At 36.0% G+C, this 20,146-nt stretch overlaps 1 protein-coding gene across 3 annotated transcripts in view; it reads left to right on the forward strand.

Annotated features, from left to right (window-relative positions):
• Positions 1 to 20,146, forward strand: part of MED13L (mediator complex subunit 13L) — a 303,530-nt gene that overhangs the window by 230,826 nt on the left and 52,558 nt on the right. For all 3 annotated transcript variants that reach the window (XM_010342833.3, XM_074402190.1, XM_074402189.1), the window contains 4 exons: positions 9,655 to 9,800; positions 12,827 to 13,021; positions 13,404 to 13,592; positions 17,838 to 18,003. In XM_010342833.3, the coding sequence (XP_010341135.2) occupies positions 9,655 to 9,800; positions 12,827 to 13,021; positions 13,404 to 13,592; positions 17,838 to 18,003 (696 nt within the window). The remainder of the gene's footprint in view (positions 1 to 9,654; positions 9,801 to 12,826; positions 13,022 to 13,403; positions 13,593 to 17,837; positions 18,004 to 20,146) is intronic.

Here is a 20,146-nt window from a genome sequence, read left to right on the forward strand (position 1 = left end):
AATTTCTCCATAGAAGCCTAAAATGTCTTTTGTTGGTTTATTTTCTGGTTACCTTATAGTTTTTATTGCTATTGCTAATGGGATATATTTTTCCCATTACATTTTCTAAGTTTTTTTGTGGGAACACAACTGTTGTTGATCTTGTATCCACCAACCTTATCTACTTTCTTGATCTCTTCTGTTAGTTCTTGTAGTTTATATATTTGTTACTTCTTTTAGTCTACGTGGGAAATCCAAGAGAATTATATCCATCTGCAAATAAAGATAGCATCACCACTTCCTTTCTAATTTTTGTACCACCTTTTTTCTTGCTTTGTCTCACAGCATGGACTTGGATATCTAGAGCAATGTTGTGTAGAAAAGCAGGTATCTTTGTTTTGCTCCATTTTTAAAAAGGGATTCTTCTAAAGTTTTGACATTAAGCAACACAATTGCTTTATCTGTTTCTGTCAGTTCCTTTTGATTTTCAGAGTTCTGTAAGAATTTTAAAAATAATTTTTGAATTTTTTTCTGAAATTAAACATATACTTCTTTTCTAGGTATTCTTTGATTTTTCTCATTCATGTGTTAATGCACTGTATTAGTTTCATATATTTGCTGATGTTAATTCCTCACATCATTTGTGAAGCAGTTTGAATAAGAGAAATGGGCTTAGCCTTGAAAATTTGGTAAAACCTTCTAAGATGGTATTGAAGTGGGTGGATGGATTTTTTTTAAGTTACTATTTTCTAATTGTTTCATTTTTTATAGAAAATTCTTTCAGCAGCAGATATTGTATGGAAAAATGAAGGAAAAGATTTTTAAGATAAAAAAAGAAAAGTAATCATTTCGTATGTATCAGATTTATCAGCATAAAGATACTATACTTACAGTGTTTTTATTGTTAAAAGCATTCCTTCTTTGTAGTTATTTCCTCTCTTTTTGTTCCCAGTATTGTTTATTGGAGCACTTACCTCCCTGCATGGACATCTTTCATCCCTTTCTTAAATCACTCATACCTAGTTTTTTTGTTATCTGTCAGTCTGCTCAAAAAAAGAAGTTTTATCTTGTTAATCCTTTCTACTGCTTTTTCCTGTTTTATTAATAATGTATATTTTTGTCATTATTTTCTTTCCTCTGTTTTATTGTGTTTACTCTTTACTTTCTTCATTTATTTTAAGACTTTCTTCTAGGCGTATAAGGATATAAATTACTCTAAGTACTGTTTGTGGCAGATTTTGACATGTATTACTTTCCTTGCCATTCAATTTTAAAAATTTTGTGATTTCCGTTGTGATTTCTTCTGTAACCCATGATTTATTTAGGAAGTATATGTTTAAGTTTTCAAACAAAAGGATTTCATTTTAACCTTAAAAAAACAAAAAACAAAAAAAACAACTATTGATTTCCAACTAAATTGCACTGTTGTTAAATAATATGTAGGGCTGGGCGCAGTGACTCACATCTGTAATCCCAGTGCTTTGAGAGGCCGAGGCGGGTGGATCACAAGGTCAGGAGATTGAAAGCATCCTGGCCAATATGGTCAAACTCTGTCTCTACCAAAAATATAAAAATTAGCTGGTGTGGTGGCCTGTAATCTCAGCCACTTGGGAGGCCGGGAGGCGGAGATTGCCGTGAGCCAAGATCGCACAACTACACTTCAGCCTGGTGATAGAGTGAGACTCCATCTTAAAAAAAAAAAAAAAAAAAAGAATATGTAGACTGACTTTGGGAGGCCGGTGTAGGTGGATCACCTGAGATTGGGAATTTGAGACCAGCCTGGCCAAAATGGTGAAACCCCATCTCTACTAAAAATACAAAAATTAGCTGGGCATGGTGGCTCATGTCTGTAATTTCAGCTACTTGGGAATCTGAGATATGAGAATCGCTTGAACCTGGGAGGTAGAGGTTGCAGTGAGCGGAGATCGTGCCACTGCAGTCCAGCCTGGGTGTACAGATTGAGATTCCATCTCAAAAATAAGGGAAAAAAAAGAATAGACTGTATATCATCATTTCTTGGAAATTTATTACTCGTGTCTTTTTACGCATTAAATTTTTGTAGCTCTTCCATGTTTTCATGAAAAGAGAATACATTCTCTCTTTATGGAAAGCCATTGTATACACTAGAAAATATGTTAAAATATTTATTAATTTTGGATTTGTCAGTTTCTCCTTATTCTGATTTTTTTCTGTTTTTATTTCTGAACTATATTGCATACCAATATGGCTGTGTACATACATGTTCGAGATTGCTGACTTTTCTTGTCGAATTTCTCTTTATATTATTTATTGATGAACTTAAGTTTTAAAATATTTCATTGTTTTATTGTTATTTCTATACCAGGTTTATTCTTTTTAGAATTCATCTGGCATGCGATTTTCTACATTTTTTTTAACTTTTGGTGTAATTTTACTTTGAATACCTTTTGTGCAATATGTAGATGGATTTATTTTAATTATTTTGGCTACTCTGATAATTTTTGCCTTTTCAGTAGGCTTACTTCGTTCACATTCTGTCGTTTCAACTTCATCTTACACTAAGTTTTTTTCGTTTTCACAGTGATGTAGCCACATTGCCTTTTAAAAATGTCTTTAAAAATGGCACACTCTTCAACTCCATACCTTTGAACATATAATTTTTAATTTTTGAATGGTTTTTACCACTTTCCTTTTTCTTATGATTCAAACTTTAGTTTAAATGCTTCCCTCCCTTTTTTTTTTAAGAGAAGATTTTCTCTGACCAATTCCTTTCTAAAAATTGACCTCACCTCCCATTATTTTCTGTCTTAGTTCCTTTTCTTTTCTTTCTTTCTTTCTTTTTTTTTTTTTTACAATACTTAGAAAGGTTATCTCATTGTGTGTAGATTAGTGATGATACTAGTATTAATATCTCTCTTATTTTTATTATTTTATTTATATGTTAGTTACCTGATCTTAGTTGTTAAAGGGTAAAAAAAAGGGTAATACGGTCAAGAGGAGGTATTTCAGGGTTGGGTTATTTGAAGCAAATTGAGGAAGAAATAAAGATTATTCATGGTGGATGAAAGTAAGTATAGGAGTACCTTCACAGAGGAAAAGGAATCTCTAGGGCTCTAGGGAAGGATGAATTAAGTTTAACCGCAGAGGTTTTTAAGGTGAGAAAGAGGTTAAACAAAGAATTACTTGAATCAGACCTGATTTACTCAGTAAAGAGTGGAGAATAAACAGAGTTGAGAAGCTGTGGAATACTTGTCAAGCGACATGCCCCCAAGAGAACAGGGATGAGGCTCCAATTTTCCTTTGACCTTACCACATTTCTGGTTCTATGTATTCATTTTAGTATCTTCTGGCCCATAACAGTAAGGGAGATAGTAGATTGATGCAGGGACTGGTTTAAGTTACATTGTGTCTGATTATGTTGATGTTGAAAGCGGGTGAAGGCAACATTGATCTAAGGTACAGAATCTTGGCTGTACTAAACACTATGTTAAGAACCAGGTTTTTATTCCAACTGTGTTCTGAACTTGCTCTGTAATTTGGGGCACAATTTTGCCTTTCCCCTGAAGCAGGAGAGGTTGACTTTAATAATCTTCAAAGTCTCTTAAAATTTTTAATGGCAGTATATGAAATAAATGGGGTGATTAAAGGTTCAGGTAAAAGTGGATCATAAGTGACAAGAAGCAAGAACCTGGTGTAGAGCTTGTAATAAAGATTTACTTCCCCATCCTCATGTAACACTGCATACCCTTACATATCTGTATTTGTAGAACCCCTTATCTTCAGTGCTCCTTCTCAAATCTGATCTCATTTTAACAATTTAAAATTTAAGTTGATAGAGATATAAATGAATGTTCCCATTTACATACGAGCCAGGTAGTAGAAAGAACATTGACTTTTCAGGCTAATTCCAGTTGTAAATTTGAAAGTGTTATTGGCACACTAACCTCTTTAGCCCTATTTTACAGCCCTATTTTTATCCTTCATCTGTGAAATGAGGGAGGTTGGACTTTGTATGGAAACACCTGAATTTTACTTGTAGGCAGATTTCTAGATCAGTGAAATATGATAGTTATTATGTGTCCATATTTTATCAAGACATTTGATAGAACTTTTTGATTGTTCTCTTTAGAGTAGAATTAGTAAATGAGTGACAACACACTATTGAATTTGTAACTTGGAGTTATCTGATGAGATGACACAGGATTCTGTCCTCAGTGCAGTTTTTATTTCACCATTTTTAGTATTGCTGTGGATAAATATATTGATGGCTTGCTAATCAAATAACAAGTATGTTGGATAACAAATTCAGGGTCTCAGCAGGCTTTGATTAAGTGCCAAATATGACAAATGGAGGCCCCACGATTCCTCTAGAGCACTCCTCTGGTTGGACCAACAAGCAGTGCCGCAGAAGGATAGGAGGCAGGGGCTTCCTCAGATCTTGCGTTCACATTGCTTTCTGTGTGACACCTGACCCCACATTTCTACAAGTATAAAAAAATATTGTGAATTATCTTTCTCCCTTAGTCATGCTGTTTCATTCCCTGAGGGAACAATATTATTAGGTGTGTTTTTATTATTAGGGGTGTGTGTGTGTGTGTGTGTGTGTGTGTGTGTGTGTGTGTGTGTTGAGACAGAGTCTCTCTGTCACCCAGGCTAAAGTGCAGTGGCATGGTCTGGACTCTCTGGAGGCTCAAGCGATCCTCCTACCTTAGCCCACACTCAGCTGGTTTTTGTGTTATTTGTAGAGATGGGGTTTTGGCCATGTTGCACTGGCTGTTCTTGAACTCCTGAGCTCAGCGGTCCACCCTACTCTGCCTCCTGAAGTGCTGGGATTACAGCCATGAGCCACCTTGCCCAGCCATTATTAGGATTTTTAAATGATCTTTTCATAAAAATGTTACGCCAGTGTTAGCAAATTATGTGTAGATATACTTTTCTCCCCACTTTGCCATTTTATACAGCTGGGTTTGTATTATTCTTGCCATTTTGTACTTTGTTCCTTTTTTCTCATTACAGTCTTCATTGGAATTTTTTCCTTAGTCATCCTGTGACTTTTACGTATCAGTGTGATCATTTCCTTTTATATGGCTACAGGGTATTACTTTGTAGCTTATATACCACAGTTTAGTTAACAGGTTCTCTAGTGATGGACATTTTAGTGGTGTTCAGACTTTATTACAAGCAGTACTGTAATCTATAACTACTCAATTCCATAGTTTTATCTGTTGGATAAATTCTTAGAAGTGCTATTGCTAGGTCACAGGGGGATTTGATTTGCTAGTGTCAGTACTGTCCTTCCTGTCATTGTTTTATATGATCTTAGAAAAAATTGAATTTATTAGTTGGGAAGGAATTTAGTCATTATCAAATCCAGTGATTCTCAAAGTGCAGTCTTTCAGCCAGGAGCGGGAAACTTGTTAAACATGCAGATTTATGGGGCCCACCCTAAACCACTTGAATCAGAGCCCCAAGGGCCCAGCAGTCTGCTCCGACAGGTGCTTTTACATATATGGAAACTGATCAGAGTGATCAAATAACTTGCTAAAAATTATATAGTTACTGGTGGCTTCTGTTATATCTCCACTATAACTGCCTGTTTTTCACGTTTTCAGTGTCTCTCTTAAAAGGACATTTTGTTTAAGTTATCAGTATAAAAAATTTCTTTATTTGATTTTGGTCTTTTTTATTTTTCTTTATACTTCTCAACTCTGTTTTTTTGGGACATAGCAAATTCAAATGAATACTATTTTGAAATTTTTATAACAATTCTTTAGATTTTCTTAAACCAATCCTTAAATTAGCTCCCTCTTATTTTGCATATACAAGTCTTTCGATGTCTCTCCTGACATCTTTTTTTTTCTTTTCACTCCTTTCCACTTACCATCCCACCATTCCTCTATTTAGAATTTCCAAACTACATCCTTCTCTTAACCACATCTGTTCCTTGCCTCGTGGTTTCTCTTATTTCTTTTGTTTCCACTACTAAACTCTATTTTTTTCTTTTTCCTTTTAAGTTCTATTTTATTTTAAATGGACCCATAATAATTGTACATATTTGTGAGCTAAAAGTGATGCTTTGATACCTGTATATAGTATGTAATGATCAAATCAGGGTAATTAACAAATTTGATTTGTTAATCACCTCAAACATTTATCATTTCTATGTGGTAAGAACATTCTCTGTTTTAGCTATTTTGAGATACACAATGCATTATTGTTGACTAGTTACCCTACTTTACAATAGAAAACTAGAACTTACTGTTCCTAACTGTAACTGTTGGCTAACCTCTTCCATCTCTCTCCTTCCCCTCCCCTCCCTCTGATAATCACAGTTCTCTCTACGTACTTATATGAGATCAGCTTTTTAAGATCCCACATATGAGTGAGATCATGTGGTATTTGTCTTTATGTGTCTGACCTACTTCACTTATAATGCCCTCCAGGTTCATCCATGTTGTCTCAAATGACAAGGTTTCATTCTATACCTTAGTAGTATTTCACTGTGTATTATATACATTTTCTTTATTCGTTCATCCATTGATGGACACTTAGGTTGATTCCATATCCTAACTATTGTGAATAACAATGAATAAACATGGAAGTGGAGGTAACTCTTCGAAATACTGAGTTCATTTCCTTTGGATGTATCTCCAGTGGCGGAATTTCTGGATCATATAGTAGTTCTATTTCTAATATTTTTCATAATTGCTGTATTAATTTACATCCCCACCAACATTGTATAAAGGTCCTCTTTTCTTCACATCCTTGTCAACACTTGTTATCTGTTATTTTTTTGATGATGTCCATTTTAATTGGAGTGAAGGGATGTCTTACTGTGGTTTTGGTTTTCATTTCCCTGATGATTACTCATGTTGAACATTTTAAAAATAAATACCTGTTGGCCATTTGCATGGTTTTTTAAAAATTATTTTTACATTTTTAATAAGAACCAAGTGGTGATGGGGGGAAAAAAATCACACTACCTGACTTCAAAATATATTATAAAGGTATAGCGATCAAAATAGCATAATGCTGACATAAAAACAGACACAGAAATCTGTGGAACAGAATAGAGAGCCCAGAAATAAATTCGCTCATCAACAGACACTTAATTTAAAAGAAGGTGCCAAGAGCACACAGTGGAGGAAAGAATAGTCACTTCAATAAATGATGCTGGGAACACTGGATTTCTACATGTAGAGGAAGGAAACTAGAGCCCTGTTTCTCACCACATACAAAACCAACTCAGTTTAAAAACTTACTACAAGACTCCCCCAAAAGTATGAAACTACTATAAGAAACCATAGGAGAAATGCTGCTTCACATTCATTGATCTGGACAAGGATTTTAATAATAAAACATCAAAGGTCCAGGTAATAAGAGCAAAAACAGAAAATGGGATTACATCAGACTAAAAAGCTTCTGCGCAGCAAAGGAAATGACCAACAGACTGAAAAAGTAACCCATAGGATAGGAGAAAATATTTGCAAACAATATGTCTGACAGAGGATTAATACCTGGAATATCTAAGGAGCTCAAGTCAGTAGTAGAAACCAACCAGATTAAAAGCTGAGCAAAATACCTGTGTGGACATTTCTCAGATTTCTGTTTGTTCTTGTCTGAAGCATTTGTATATTCCATATTGAAGAAATCACTATTCATTAGCCTTTCTATGGCATTTTGTTTTTATTATTATTTGTATGTATGTGCCTGGCTTTATTTTATTCATGTGCTTTCACATCAGTCTCTTGCTAGTGAATATGCTCCTTGAGGTCAAGGACGGTGTTGTATTCAGTGTCACTTCAAGTTCATTGCCCCATTCTTAGATAAATGTTGGTTGTATTGATTCCCATGCACAGTTGGGAATTGGTGGAGTAAGTAGAGAACTTCCTCTGTGGCTACAGTCTACATTTATTTCTCCCGCCAGCTTCTTATAAATAAACTAGAAACTACATGGGATAGTGGGCATGAATAGTGATAAGTCAGCTCAAACCCCCGTAGGTGAAATTTGCAGCTGAAAAATAAGCCAGTCCACAATCAGTAAAACTATATTTTGGTCCTATTTAATATGCCAGGCATAATGTTGTATGTGGAAGATGGTATGTTTCTAGTGTCATTTTCATAAAGGATAGCATGTTTTTACTATTACCTGTAGATGTTTATGTGCCGTTTTGCTTTTTGTGAACTTTTTAAACTTAGAAGTATGGTATCAAGGGTTTTAAAAACTTTTTTCAAAATTCTTATACAATTGTGTAGTCACTGTCTTGAATTTACTGTTGTCATGCTGAATACCCAAATACCAAGACTGGGTGTTTCCTATTGGTGAAATGTTTTATTTTGGTGAAACAAAAAATGTTATCTAAACATATCAAAGAAGAATATATATGTGTCATTGTGTGATAGAGTAGCATTTTATTTCACTTTTTCCTTTCAAGCATTATAATTTTATACTTGAAACAAAATTTATTATTATTTTTGAGTTGTACTCCATATGTACTTTATAATATTTTAGAGAAGTTTTGAAAAGAAGCGGCATCTTGGAGATGACTTTTAAAAAATGATGGTTGCTTGTCTTTAGTGAAAGTGATTTTATTTCATCAGGCAAATGTTCTGATGAGATATTTTGAGAAATGGAGATATGTTATGGCCAGGTTAGGGCCAAAGTTGACAATTTTGACAAAAATGTGCTGAGGGGTTGCCTTCTGACTTTGTCTGTAAGCCACTTGTTTTTGAGACAAGGGTCTTGCTCTGTTGTCCACACTGGAGTTCAGTGACGTGATCACAGTTCACTGCAGCCTCAAACTCTTGAGCTCAAGCAAGCCTCCCACCTCATCCTCCTGAGGAGCTAAGACTACAGCCACACACCACCATGCCTGGCTAATTCATTTATTTAGTTTTGGTGAGATGGGGTCTTATGTTGCCCTCGCTGGTTTTGAGTTCTGGCCTCAAGTTATACTTCTGTCTCAGCCTCTCAAAGCATCAGAATTACAGGTGTGAGCTTTTATGTACTGAGTCAGTGGGCCACTTTAAAAAATAAGTCTTTTAAGTGTTTATTCATTTGTTTGACTTATTTTGAGTGCTAGACACTGAGATGATAGAAAAGTATTCCAATTCTTCTTCTTTTTTTTTTTTTTTGTAATATCCAGTCTCACTCTGTTGCCCAGGCTGAGTACAGTGGCACAATCTCAGCTCACTGCAACCTCCACCTTCTGGGTTCAAGCAGTTATTCTGGCTCAGCCTCCTGAGTAACTGGGATTACAGGCACATGCCACCATACATGGCTAATTTTTGCATTTTTAGTAGAGACAAGGTTTCACCATGTTGGTCAGGCTGGTCTCGAAACCCTGACCTCATGATCTGCCCATCTAGGCCTCCCAGGCATGAGCCACTGCGCCCGGCCAATTCTTTCTCTGTTCTTAGGCGTTTATAGTTAGCATAAAATGCAGTTGAAACTGGAAACATCTTGTACAGTAACTTTAAAAAGTTCTTAATGCAGTATATCTCTATTTCCAGACTTATCTGGCAGCTTAGTTTGTCAATAATGAATTAGAAGTTTCTTTTTCGCCCACAATCAATTAGAAGTCAGCCTTACTGGACAGTTGATAAAGTAGAGCTGTATTTTATCTGTAGTTCCTGTTTCTAGCACCCATTTCCTACCAAAATAGAAAGTTGAGTTTCTCATTCTCTCTTTTGTAGTGAGCATTTGTCCTGTGCTTTCACATTCTTTCTGCATGGAGAAAGTAATGTATGCACAAGTGTGGAGATTGCCCAGCACCAGCCAATTTATTTGATCAATGAGGAGCATATACACATGGCTCAGTCTTCACCTGCACCATTTCAAGGTAAGCACGATGTTCTGTTCTCCACCCCTATCCACCAGCGAGTAGAAAACCATCTTGCCCAATAAAGTTTTGCAGCGTGAGACATTATCTTAAACGGACATTTGAAAGCCAAGCATAAGGGTCAGTTTTTGAAGAAAGGAGAAAAGATTAAGTCGTAGTAGTATATTCGTTTTTGCTGAAGCTTATCGAATGTATAACATGGTCTTAACGTGTATTCTTTTGTAAGAATAAAATGTAGAATTTCCTTCAGAACAGAAGGAAATCAATAAATACTTGAAAAATATAATTCAGTGAGTAATTGACCATAGTCACAAATTAAAGGTTTCCATTGTTATGTTTACTAACAAGGTTTCAGGAATGTAACAGTTAATAGAAGATTACCATTAAATTTAGTTTTTGAAATTTCAACCAGAATCATAGTTCTAGAATTCCTAGTGTATAGTTTCTTCAGTGTTGTTATTACCTTTGATTTAAACTGCTTTGGTAATAGGCATTTAGTTGTAATTTAACTAATATATTCATATTTTTATTATTTCTCAGCTTTACCACCTAGATATCACCAAAATAACTTCATGTCCTTTTGATCTGAGCATTATAAATCTTTGTTTTGTCTTTGGAATTCAGAATGTTCTGAGAATAACAGATTTTAAATGTTATAATATTAGATTGAACCATATGGAAACAGTCTTTTTTTGGTTCAGTCTAATATGTTATTACTAGAGGTATCTGGTTGAAATAAATAGTCTTAGCATATCACACAATACAATTTTTAAAAACGCATATTTTAACAGACTTGAGTAAAATATTTTAATTGCTGTAACAGTCTGTCATGAGCATTTAGCCTCCATTTTATTTATTTTTTGTTTTCTGTAAACTATTCTGATTTAATTCAATGAAAGCATCTGTTTCTTGCCCCAAAGATAATACAGTTTTTTTTGAGGTAAGAGAGAACATTGAATCCACATTTAGCTGTGTCCTAATTTTTAACTCCAGCTCCCCTACTACAATACATCTTAAGCTGTGTAAAGTGGGGTGTTTAGTGTATGAACTACTAGAAAATTCAAAACCCAAATTTTTTTTCTTTTCTATCAACCACAGCCATTAGAACCAATTCTTAAACTGTACAGTGCAAATTATACAGTATTTGCAAATTAGGACTTGTCAGAATTTTTATAATACTATTTTCTTGAGTGTAAGGTGCTGAGGACCATCTGACTTCATCCAACTTTTCATCATTCACAATAAAAGCATTTAGTTATGGTAATAATAGTAGCAATAACTAGTCATGAGGAAAGAGAATTTCCTTTCTGATCTTCAGAATTGGGGACGATAATAGGAATACCAGGCCCCTATAGACCACTTTTAATTTTTTTGATTTTGTTACTAATTGAAGTCATAAAATACTTTTGTGGAGCATTATTATGCTTATTTTCCGTGATTGGTATGGAGGAAGACCATACTAAGGCAGTTGCTGTCCTTAAGGATAATTATGATGAACACAATTATCCAAATTGATGTGGGAATTTCCTGGAAGCATTATTGCAAAAAATCACCCTTGATTAATTCTGTTAGCTGGAGTATTTTTATCCCATTTGGATCATTGAGGAACAGCAGAAAGACTCCACAATGCATATGATGTCTATAGCTGTCTCTCTCTATTGATGTGACATATCATCTACTTCTTTAAAAAAATGAACAAAAGAAGACATTCCGTTGAATGACCATGTTAAAGATTAGGATTGCTGGGTACGGTGGCTCACACCTGTAATCCTAGCACTTTGGGAGGCCGAGGTGGGCAGATCATGAGATCAGGAGTTCAAGACCAGCCTGGCCAGCATGGTGAAACTCTGTCTCTACTAATTCAAAAAAGTTAGCTGGGCATGGTGGGGTACACATCTGCAATCCCAGCTACTCAGGAGGCTGAGGCAGGAGAATCGCTTCAACCCAGGAGGCAGAGGTTGCAGTGAGCTGAGGACGCACCACTGTACTTCAGCCTGGGCTATAGAGTGAGACTGTCTCAAAAAAAAAAAAAAAAAAATTAGGATTATGAAAAAGTGGCCTTTGTCTCCTTAGAAAAGTGTTATTTGGAAAATCGAGGTACTCATTCCAAGGCCATGAACTGGCTGGGTAATTCACTGTGTCTCACTCAGTGAAAATGACATCAAGGTCAAATACTGAAAGAAGATAGAGGACTTTGGGTCCTTTACTTTGAGTTAAATAAAATTTTACTTAGAGTTGTTTTATCAACAGGCCTCTAAAACAGTCAAAACTGAAATGATAACTATCATGCTTCAAGCTTTTATACATTTGGACTTTCCCACTATTTGAAATTTTATTTATATGTTATTCTTTGATTACCACAGATGTTTAGGAAGTCTCAGGAACCACAAGAGTGTTCAAGTTTTAGGCAGCGTTTTGGATATATGTATCGAATGATTTTCTTCTGTTTTAGAAGATTCAGTGTTTTGTACAAGCTATTATTATTATTTTTTTATTTTTTATTTTTTATGTTTTTTGAGACAGAGTTTTGCTCTTGTTACCCAGGCTGGAGTGCAATGGCGCAATCTCAGCTCAGCGCAACCTCCGCCTCCTGGGTTCAGGCAATTCTCCTGCCTCAGCCTCCTGTGTACAAGCTATTATTAAACAGATGCGTATATGTTTCAAAGCATAGCTGTCTGATAACATTGTACTATTCATATTTTGTTTCCTTTAAAAATTGTGGGAGGTGAGAGGCATATAAATAAAAAGAAATACTAATATAAGAAACTTCAAAACATCATTCTTTTGTGGCTGAGGCAGGAGGATCCCTTGAATCTAGGAGTTCAAGGCCACCCTGAGCAACATAGTGAGACCCAGCCTCTACAAAAATAAGTTTTAAAAGAATTTCATTTAAATCATACTTGAGGAAATAAAGAACAATGTACATTAAGTGATACTGTAACCTAAAATTACCACATATTTAGTGTTGCACTTAAGTAGGAATTATTTCTCTAATGTGTAGCATATGTTTCTCCTCCCCTCCATAGTACTGGTAAGTCCTTATGGCTTAAATGGGACGCTGACAGGCCAAGCATACAAGATGTCAGACCCAGCCACTCGCAAGTTGATCGAGGAATGGCAGTATTTCTACCCGATGGTGCTAAAAAAGAAAGAGGAATTGAAAGAGGAAGATGAGTTGGGATATGATGATGATTTCCCTGTGGCAGTTGAAGTAATTGTTGGTAAGAGAAAATATTTTGCCTGAAGAACTTTATTCTTCTTCCTCTTCCTTAATTTAAAAAGATAATAATTCAGATTCATCAGAAATAATCTCCATAATTTTCCCGTCTTTTTAAAAAAATTCTCTTGACACAGTGATATGTGCTTAGAAGTTATCTTGCCTGAAGCACCCAAGGTCCCTGTATTCCAAATGCTATTATGATCCTGTTGGAACACTTGTTTAACCAGCTGTTAACTTGTGAGAGAATGAAGCTCGTCACTTTTGGCAGCACTTCATGAGCATCTCATTTTCGCCACTGAGCTTTGACCACTGGAATAATAAAATTGGGAGTCTTGAGTGAATTCTTTCTCAGTTCTGATTCTCCTTGTTCTCTTTGCTTTTAGGTGGTGTTCGGATGGTTTACCCTTCAGCGTTTGTTTTGATCTCTCAGAATGACATCCCGGTTCCTCAGAGTGTTGCCAGTGCTGGAGGCCACATTACAGTTGGGCAGCAAGGGCTTGGTAGTGTGAAGGACCCAAGTAACTGTGGGATGCCTCTGACCCCTCCCACCTCTCCTGAACAGGCTATCCTAGGTGAGTAAGACCCAGGCGTGTCCTGGGTAGAAGAGAGTCCAGAGAATTGTGTAGTCTACCTGCCATGGAACAGGTGAGAAAACAGAAATTTCTATTGGAAAAGGTGGAGGTAGTAGAGTAACATAAGGATTTTACAAAATGGAGAAGGAAGACTGTAAACAAACAATTCATATACTTCAGAATTTTTATTTCTGTCCCTATTAGTCTTTATTGTTATTAAATGGATCAGATTCTTGCTGGGACTGGTGGCTCACATCTGTAATCCCAGCACTTTGGGAGGCCAAGGTGGGTGGATCATGAGGTCAGGAGTTCGAGACTGGCCTGGCCAATATGGTGAAATCCCATCTCTACTAAAGATACAACATCAGCTGGGCGTGGTGGTGCATGCCTCTAACCCCTGCTATTCAGGAGGCCGAGGCAGAAGAATCTCTTGAACCTGGGAGGTAGAGGTTGCAGTGAGCCGAGATCACGCCACTGCGCTCCAGCCTGGGCGACAGAGTGAGACTCTGTCTCAAAAAAAAAAGAAAAAAAAGTTTAGATTCTCTTAAGGTTTGCACACACATCTGCCCCTTTATGTATGTGTGTGTTTACATAGACAAAATGTAGGTTGCTTTAAAAAAAAAAAAATTTAACAATTGAAGAATGCTAAATTAGAGAATGTCTGAAGCCTCTGCCCCAGTGGCCATTGTTAGCCAGGGACAAGCCTTGGACGACTCTTTCTCTGTTAGATGTAAAGCTGCGTGTAGAAGCTCTGAATAAATACTTTTTCCTATCAGTGATGTGTCTGCATTAATAATAAATATTACTTATTTGGGACAGTTTTGACAGTTGGAACTGCCTGTCTTCATGGAAAATTTCAGAAATTGTTTAAATTGGGAGCATTTTTGCCCTCCTTGTTGAGTAGTGTATTTCCTATATCAACTTTGTTATTGTTGTAATTGACCTCATTTTAATTAGAGATGTGGTCAGTATGGAAGGGATAGTCATCATACTTGAGCTGAAGTGAGATTCATTATTTACAGGCATGGAATGTGGGCCAAGCTGGCAGGAACATTAGAGTAAATAAAGCCTTGGCAGCTAAACTTTGAAAAGAAACTATCAAGCATGATACATACATAATCCTCATGAAAATTACCATAGTAAGACAAAATTTCAAAGTTTCTAGCATGATGCTTGACAGATAGTGGGCAGTCAGTAAATGTTCATGGTTAAAGAAGATATGGGGGAAAAGCATAGACTTTGTGACTGAACATACCTAGCTATAAAACCTGACTATATCTTTTACAAGGTGACTGACCTTGTTAATTCTCACACTTTTTCTGAATCTCGGTTTCCTTTTCTGATAAAAATATACTTTATTGGGTTATACATATAAGGGTAATATACAAGTGCTTTGTAAACAATAAAATCATATACAAGTGGTAGCAATAATTTAAAGCAACATTCAAAACTCAAATTTTAGCATACATTATTAAGTTATCTGGAGGAAATTACTCAGATGTTTTGTGGGAGACATAGAAGTGGACAACACGTCTCTGTTAAGAGTCATGTGTTTGCTGAGATGGTTAAAAAAAAAAAAAAAAGTACATTCAAGGCCAGGCATGGTGGCTCATGCCTATAATCCCAGCATTTTGGAAAGTTGTGGCAGGTGCATCGCTTGAGCTCAGGAGTTTGAGACCATTCTGGGCAACATGGCGAAATCCCATCTCTACAAAAAATACAAAAATTAGCTGAGCATGGTGACAAATGCCTGTAGTTCCAGCTACTTGTGAGTCTGAGGTGGGAGGATAGCTTGAGCCCAGGAGGCAGAGGTTGCTGTGAGCCAAGACAGCATCACCGCACTCAAGCACGGGCGACAGAGCTAGACCTGGTTTCTAAGAAATAAAAAAAGTACTTCTAGCTTTCATTTGGTAGAGCAGAGAATTTGGATGATTCCTTGTCAAAGGATTTGTCATCCGTCAAACTGTATGAAACTAAAACAGAACTTTTACAGTCTTCTGCAGCAGTAATCATAAAGAAGATATGCTAATAGAAAAAATAGAATTATAAGTATTTTGAAAAATTTTAAATTTCATATCACAGTTTGGATTTCTAACAATTGTACTACATTATTAAATTACCCGCTTTTGTTTATCTTTTTGTTTTTTGTTTTGCTCTGTGCTTAGTGAAATTTGTATTCACCTTAAAATTGAAGGCCTGTTGTGTACATGATGCTTTGACCTCTGATCAGTTCAGAACTCTTAATAGTCATAATGCAGAATCAAGAAGTTTTGGTTATGGGGGATTTCAGTGTGGATTAATTAACTGTGGATCTTCAAATTCCTTCCTCCTTAACTCTGTGTATGGTCTTGTGTTATGCCTCGAATAAGTAAATCCCCTGATGTTGCCTTATCCCTTAAACACACAAAACTGAACAGAAGCTCCTGATCCCTTTGCAGTAAAATGAATTTGCCTAAATTTTCCTATCATAGGATGTTAAATTACAGATTATGAATCTTAATGCTCCATCAGAGAAAATCTTGGTCAGCCTTGACATTCTGTAGTTGAATGCCATATTTTTCTAGATATAGGACAGAATGGGGTACTTGCCATCTAAAAATCACTAAGATTCTCCTGAATTAGCAGAGGGCTTAGGAGGGCCAAATAGTTTTAGTGACATTACTCATACCTTATCTGGATTGTTATATCCACTTGCCTCTTTGTTTGATGTATAGAGGTAACTGCAAGTAACATTCAACATGCATTTTAACAGCTTGGAGTAACAAGTCTTGTTTAATTCCATCTAAGATACCACTCAGATTTTATTAAGTGCTACTGAAAAGCTTCAACCTAGCTTTAATCAGAAAAGTTTTTGTGGCTTTGTTTATCCCTACTCTTTCCTTTATTGGTCATAAATAGTTTCTTTATGATACCATGGGCATATGGTCTCTTTAGCTATATTGTAGGACATTTTGGGGAGAAGGTCTTTGTTACCTACTTCTGTTTATTTCTTGTCTAGTTTGTCTAGAGTTTTATAAATAGTGTTTGAAAAGCAATTGTAAAATGGAAATAGATTCTTTTGCATCATGAACCAAGTTCGGAAGTTTTAAAATAAAAGGTAGCAATGAAAGTTCAAATTTCTTTTGTACACAGTTCAAATCTCATTTGTAATATGGTAATACTTTTACCAGAAACAAGAGAGCTTCATTTCCTTAGAATATAAGCATTTGGGTCTTGTTTTTTAAATAGAGGTAAGCCTGACCATTCAGCTCATATCATAATCATCATCTTGCATTGATAACAAGAATATTTAATTTGTGTTATAAGGTTATTTCTTTCTTTTTCATCTTGACTTTGGTCAAGATGTTTTGTGTCATGATTCTATTGAGAAGAAAACCCATCATATACTTACTAAGTCAAATAGATGAATGTGATTCAATCAGATTTTAATACTGGAAATTGACTTAAGTATTTTTATATTAGAAAAAGTAAAATACTCAAAATGTAAACAACAACCAGTATCATCAACAATCGTAATGAAATAGTTGAAAGAAATAGACTGTATACATAACTATGTTTGGAAAAACTTAAGTGGAGTTACTAGAGAGAAACCAGTGAATTTTTAATCCTCTGAAATAAAATGTCAAGGCAATCTCTTTCAGTGTTTCTGTACTAAGGTTTAAATACATAGTGTCAGGCGTAAGGACAAACAGTACCACACACAAATTTGAAATTTGACCTTGTTAAAAGCTTTGTGCCATTACCTTCTTTTTCCTACCCAGGGCACTGTGTGCTGATGTACAGCCATTTAGCTACACGAGTATAAAGCTCCCTCTACTGTTTTCTTTTGCCTTGAAACTCATTGACTGTGTTAAGATTTAAACATTTAAAACAATCAGTAGAAGTGTGCATCTTTAATATTGTGATGTATGAACCCTTCCGTCTAAGTTGTGTCCAATACACATGGAACAGGAGTGCCTCTGTATGTGTGTGCCCTTATGGGTGTGTGAGTGTTGATCTGATTGATTGATTTAGGGAGAAAGCAAAGAATCTTATGGACAAAGAGCTGGGGGAAAAAAGCCATTCTGTTACAGATTTTACTCATAATTGTAGATAGTGTTATTGCCAGGGGATAGGGAAAGAGCTACATGTATGAGTTTCAACAGTTAAAATGCATATTTATGTTAAATATGATAGCAGTCTATGAAGTAGGAAACCTTTTTAGAAAATTCTAATATTCCAAATTGCCTTTTTTTTTTTTTTCAGGCGAGAGTGGAGGTATGCAGAGTGCGACCAGTCACCTAGGTTCCCAAGATGGGGGGATGATAACTATGCACAGTCCAAAGAGATCGGGGAAGATTCCTCCAAAACTCCACAATCATATGGTCCATCGAGTCTGGAAGGAATGCATCCTCAACAGAACCCAGTACAAGTATGTTTTCTGGATTCTATCTAGACCGTAGTTTAGTACCATCTCCTTGATTGCTACCTGAAAAATGTCAATCACATCGCACTGTTGTGTAACCAGATAGTGCAATGAGGTCATCGGATTGGTATTTCATCATTTTGAATTTAATAGATAAAATTCAAAATAAAGATATTAAAATCAAGACATTTACTGTACTTGATTTGATTATCCAGGAAGATTTTCAAGTTCCTGATACTGTGCAAGTTGGCATGGTGTTGACCTGTTATTTTTCAGCACAGCTGACTCAGAGATTCACCATGGGTATCAGGACAGTTACCGGGAGTTTGGTTTTTTTCCCTTGTATATCTTAATGTATGAATGCCTCCCAATTGCGAAGGAAAAGAACCTTCCTTGTTGATTTACTATTGTATACTGGCCTTAGTCGTAATTAACAATACATTTTTGAACTTGACTGATGACAGTTGGAGGGATGTTTATTATCTGCTGTGCTCCTGTTTGTTGAATTGAGAAAATTACCTTTTTTTTTTCTCCCACTTAACTTTCATTCCTTTCCAATCAGCCTGACATCCTTCTTTAACATATTTTTGGAAAAAGGGGAGAATTGATTCTTAGAAAAGACTGCTGATGATTATTTTAATTGCCTAACTGATAATGACAAACAGTAGTCAATAAATGCTGTTCCACTTATCAAGATTTATGTAAACATAATCAGCACAGTTTCGTATCTGTTTTAATATGAGTAGATGTCTACTTTCTTGACTAATGAAAGTAGACAAATGAGTCTGGAACAGAATGAATACGGACATTCTTGTCAATAACTTCCAACAACCCTCCTCATTTAAAAGCCAGTGAAGTATTTCTTAAGTGACTACTATTCAGAGTTTTTATACAGATATAAAATCTGTCCTTTGAACCCAGCTTTTAGCAATTTCATACTAAATATTTATTGGCCAGTGAATTTATTCTAGAATAGGCCATTGAAGATGTAGTAGATAAACTCTCTAAAATAATTGCAGTGGAAAATCATGTCGTGTTCTAGAATTTAAAAGATACCTCTGGTCACTTTATAATGTCCTTTCCTTTATAATAATTGGTACAGATATTTTTATTTCTGTCTGCAATGCCTTGATTATTTTCAAGTAAATATTTTCTTTTTCTTTTCCTTTCATTTATCATCTTTGATTTTTTTTTTTTTGAGACGGAGTTTCACTCTTGTTACCCAGGCTGGAGTGCAATGGTGCGATCTCGGCTCACCGCAACCTCCACCTCCTGGGTTCAGGCAATTCTCCTGCCTCAGCCTCCTGAGTAGCTGGGATTATAGGCACGCGCCACCATGCCCAGCTAATTTTTTGTATCTTTAGTAGAGACAGGGTTTCACCATGTTGACCAGGATGGCCTCGATCTCTTGACCTCGTGATCCACCCGCCTCGGCCTCCCAAAGTGCTGGGATTACAGGCTTGAGCCACCGCGCCCGGCCCATCTTTGATTATTAATCACCCCCAGCCTTACACCTCCACAACTCATAACAGATCATAGCCCCTGTCTCAGCAGCACAGAACAGGGAGACGAGACAACCAGGAGGGCAGCGGAGGGCAGAGAAGTGAGAGAAATTCCTGTAGAGCCACTGTTAAAACACTTTGCAGTATCTGCTGTAGCAAAATCAGCAATCCAAAAATATTGCCCCTTATTCTTATTTTATTGTGTAGCAATAACAATCTGCTTTTTGCTACCAATTAACAGTGACATGTAGGATATACTTTTATTTTCTATTTCACATTAGAAGTGCTGCTCTTAAATGATAGTAAGTGTTTTACAGGATGAGTATCTTACCCAAAGTGCATGGGACCAGAAGTGTTTGGGATTTCAGATTTTTGAATATTTGCATATACATAATGAGATATCTTGGGATGGGACTTAAGTGTAAGCACAAAGATCATTTATGTTTCATGTGCACATAGCCTGAAGGTAATTTTATATACTATGTTAAACAATTTTGTGCATGAAACAACGTTTGTGTACACTGAACCATCAGAAAGCAAAGGTGTCTATCTCAGCCACACATGGACAATCTGTGATTGGCGTCACCATCATTCCAGACTCAGAATTTACATGCTACCAGTAAGCAGTCACCTCAGCCTCCGAAGTA

This window comes from Saimiri boliviensis, chromosome 7, assembly GCF_048565385.1.
Source record: "Saimiri boliviensis isolate mSaiBol1 chromosome 7, mSaiBol1.pri, whole genome shotgun sequence".
NCBI lineage: Eukaryota > Metazoa > Chordata > Mammalia > Primates > Cebidae > Saimiri > Saimiri boliviensis.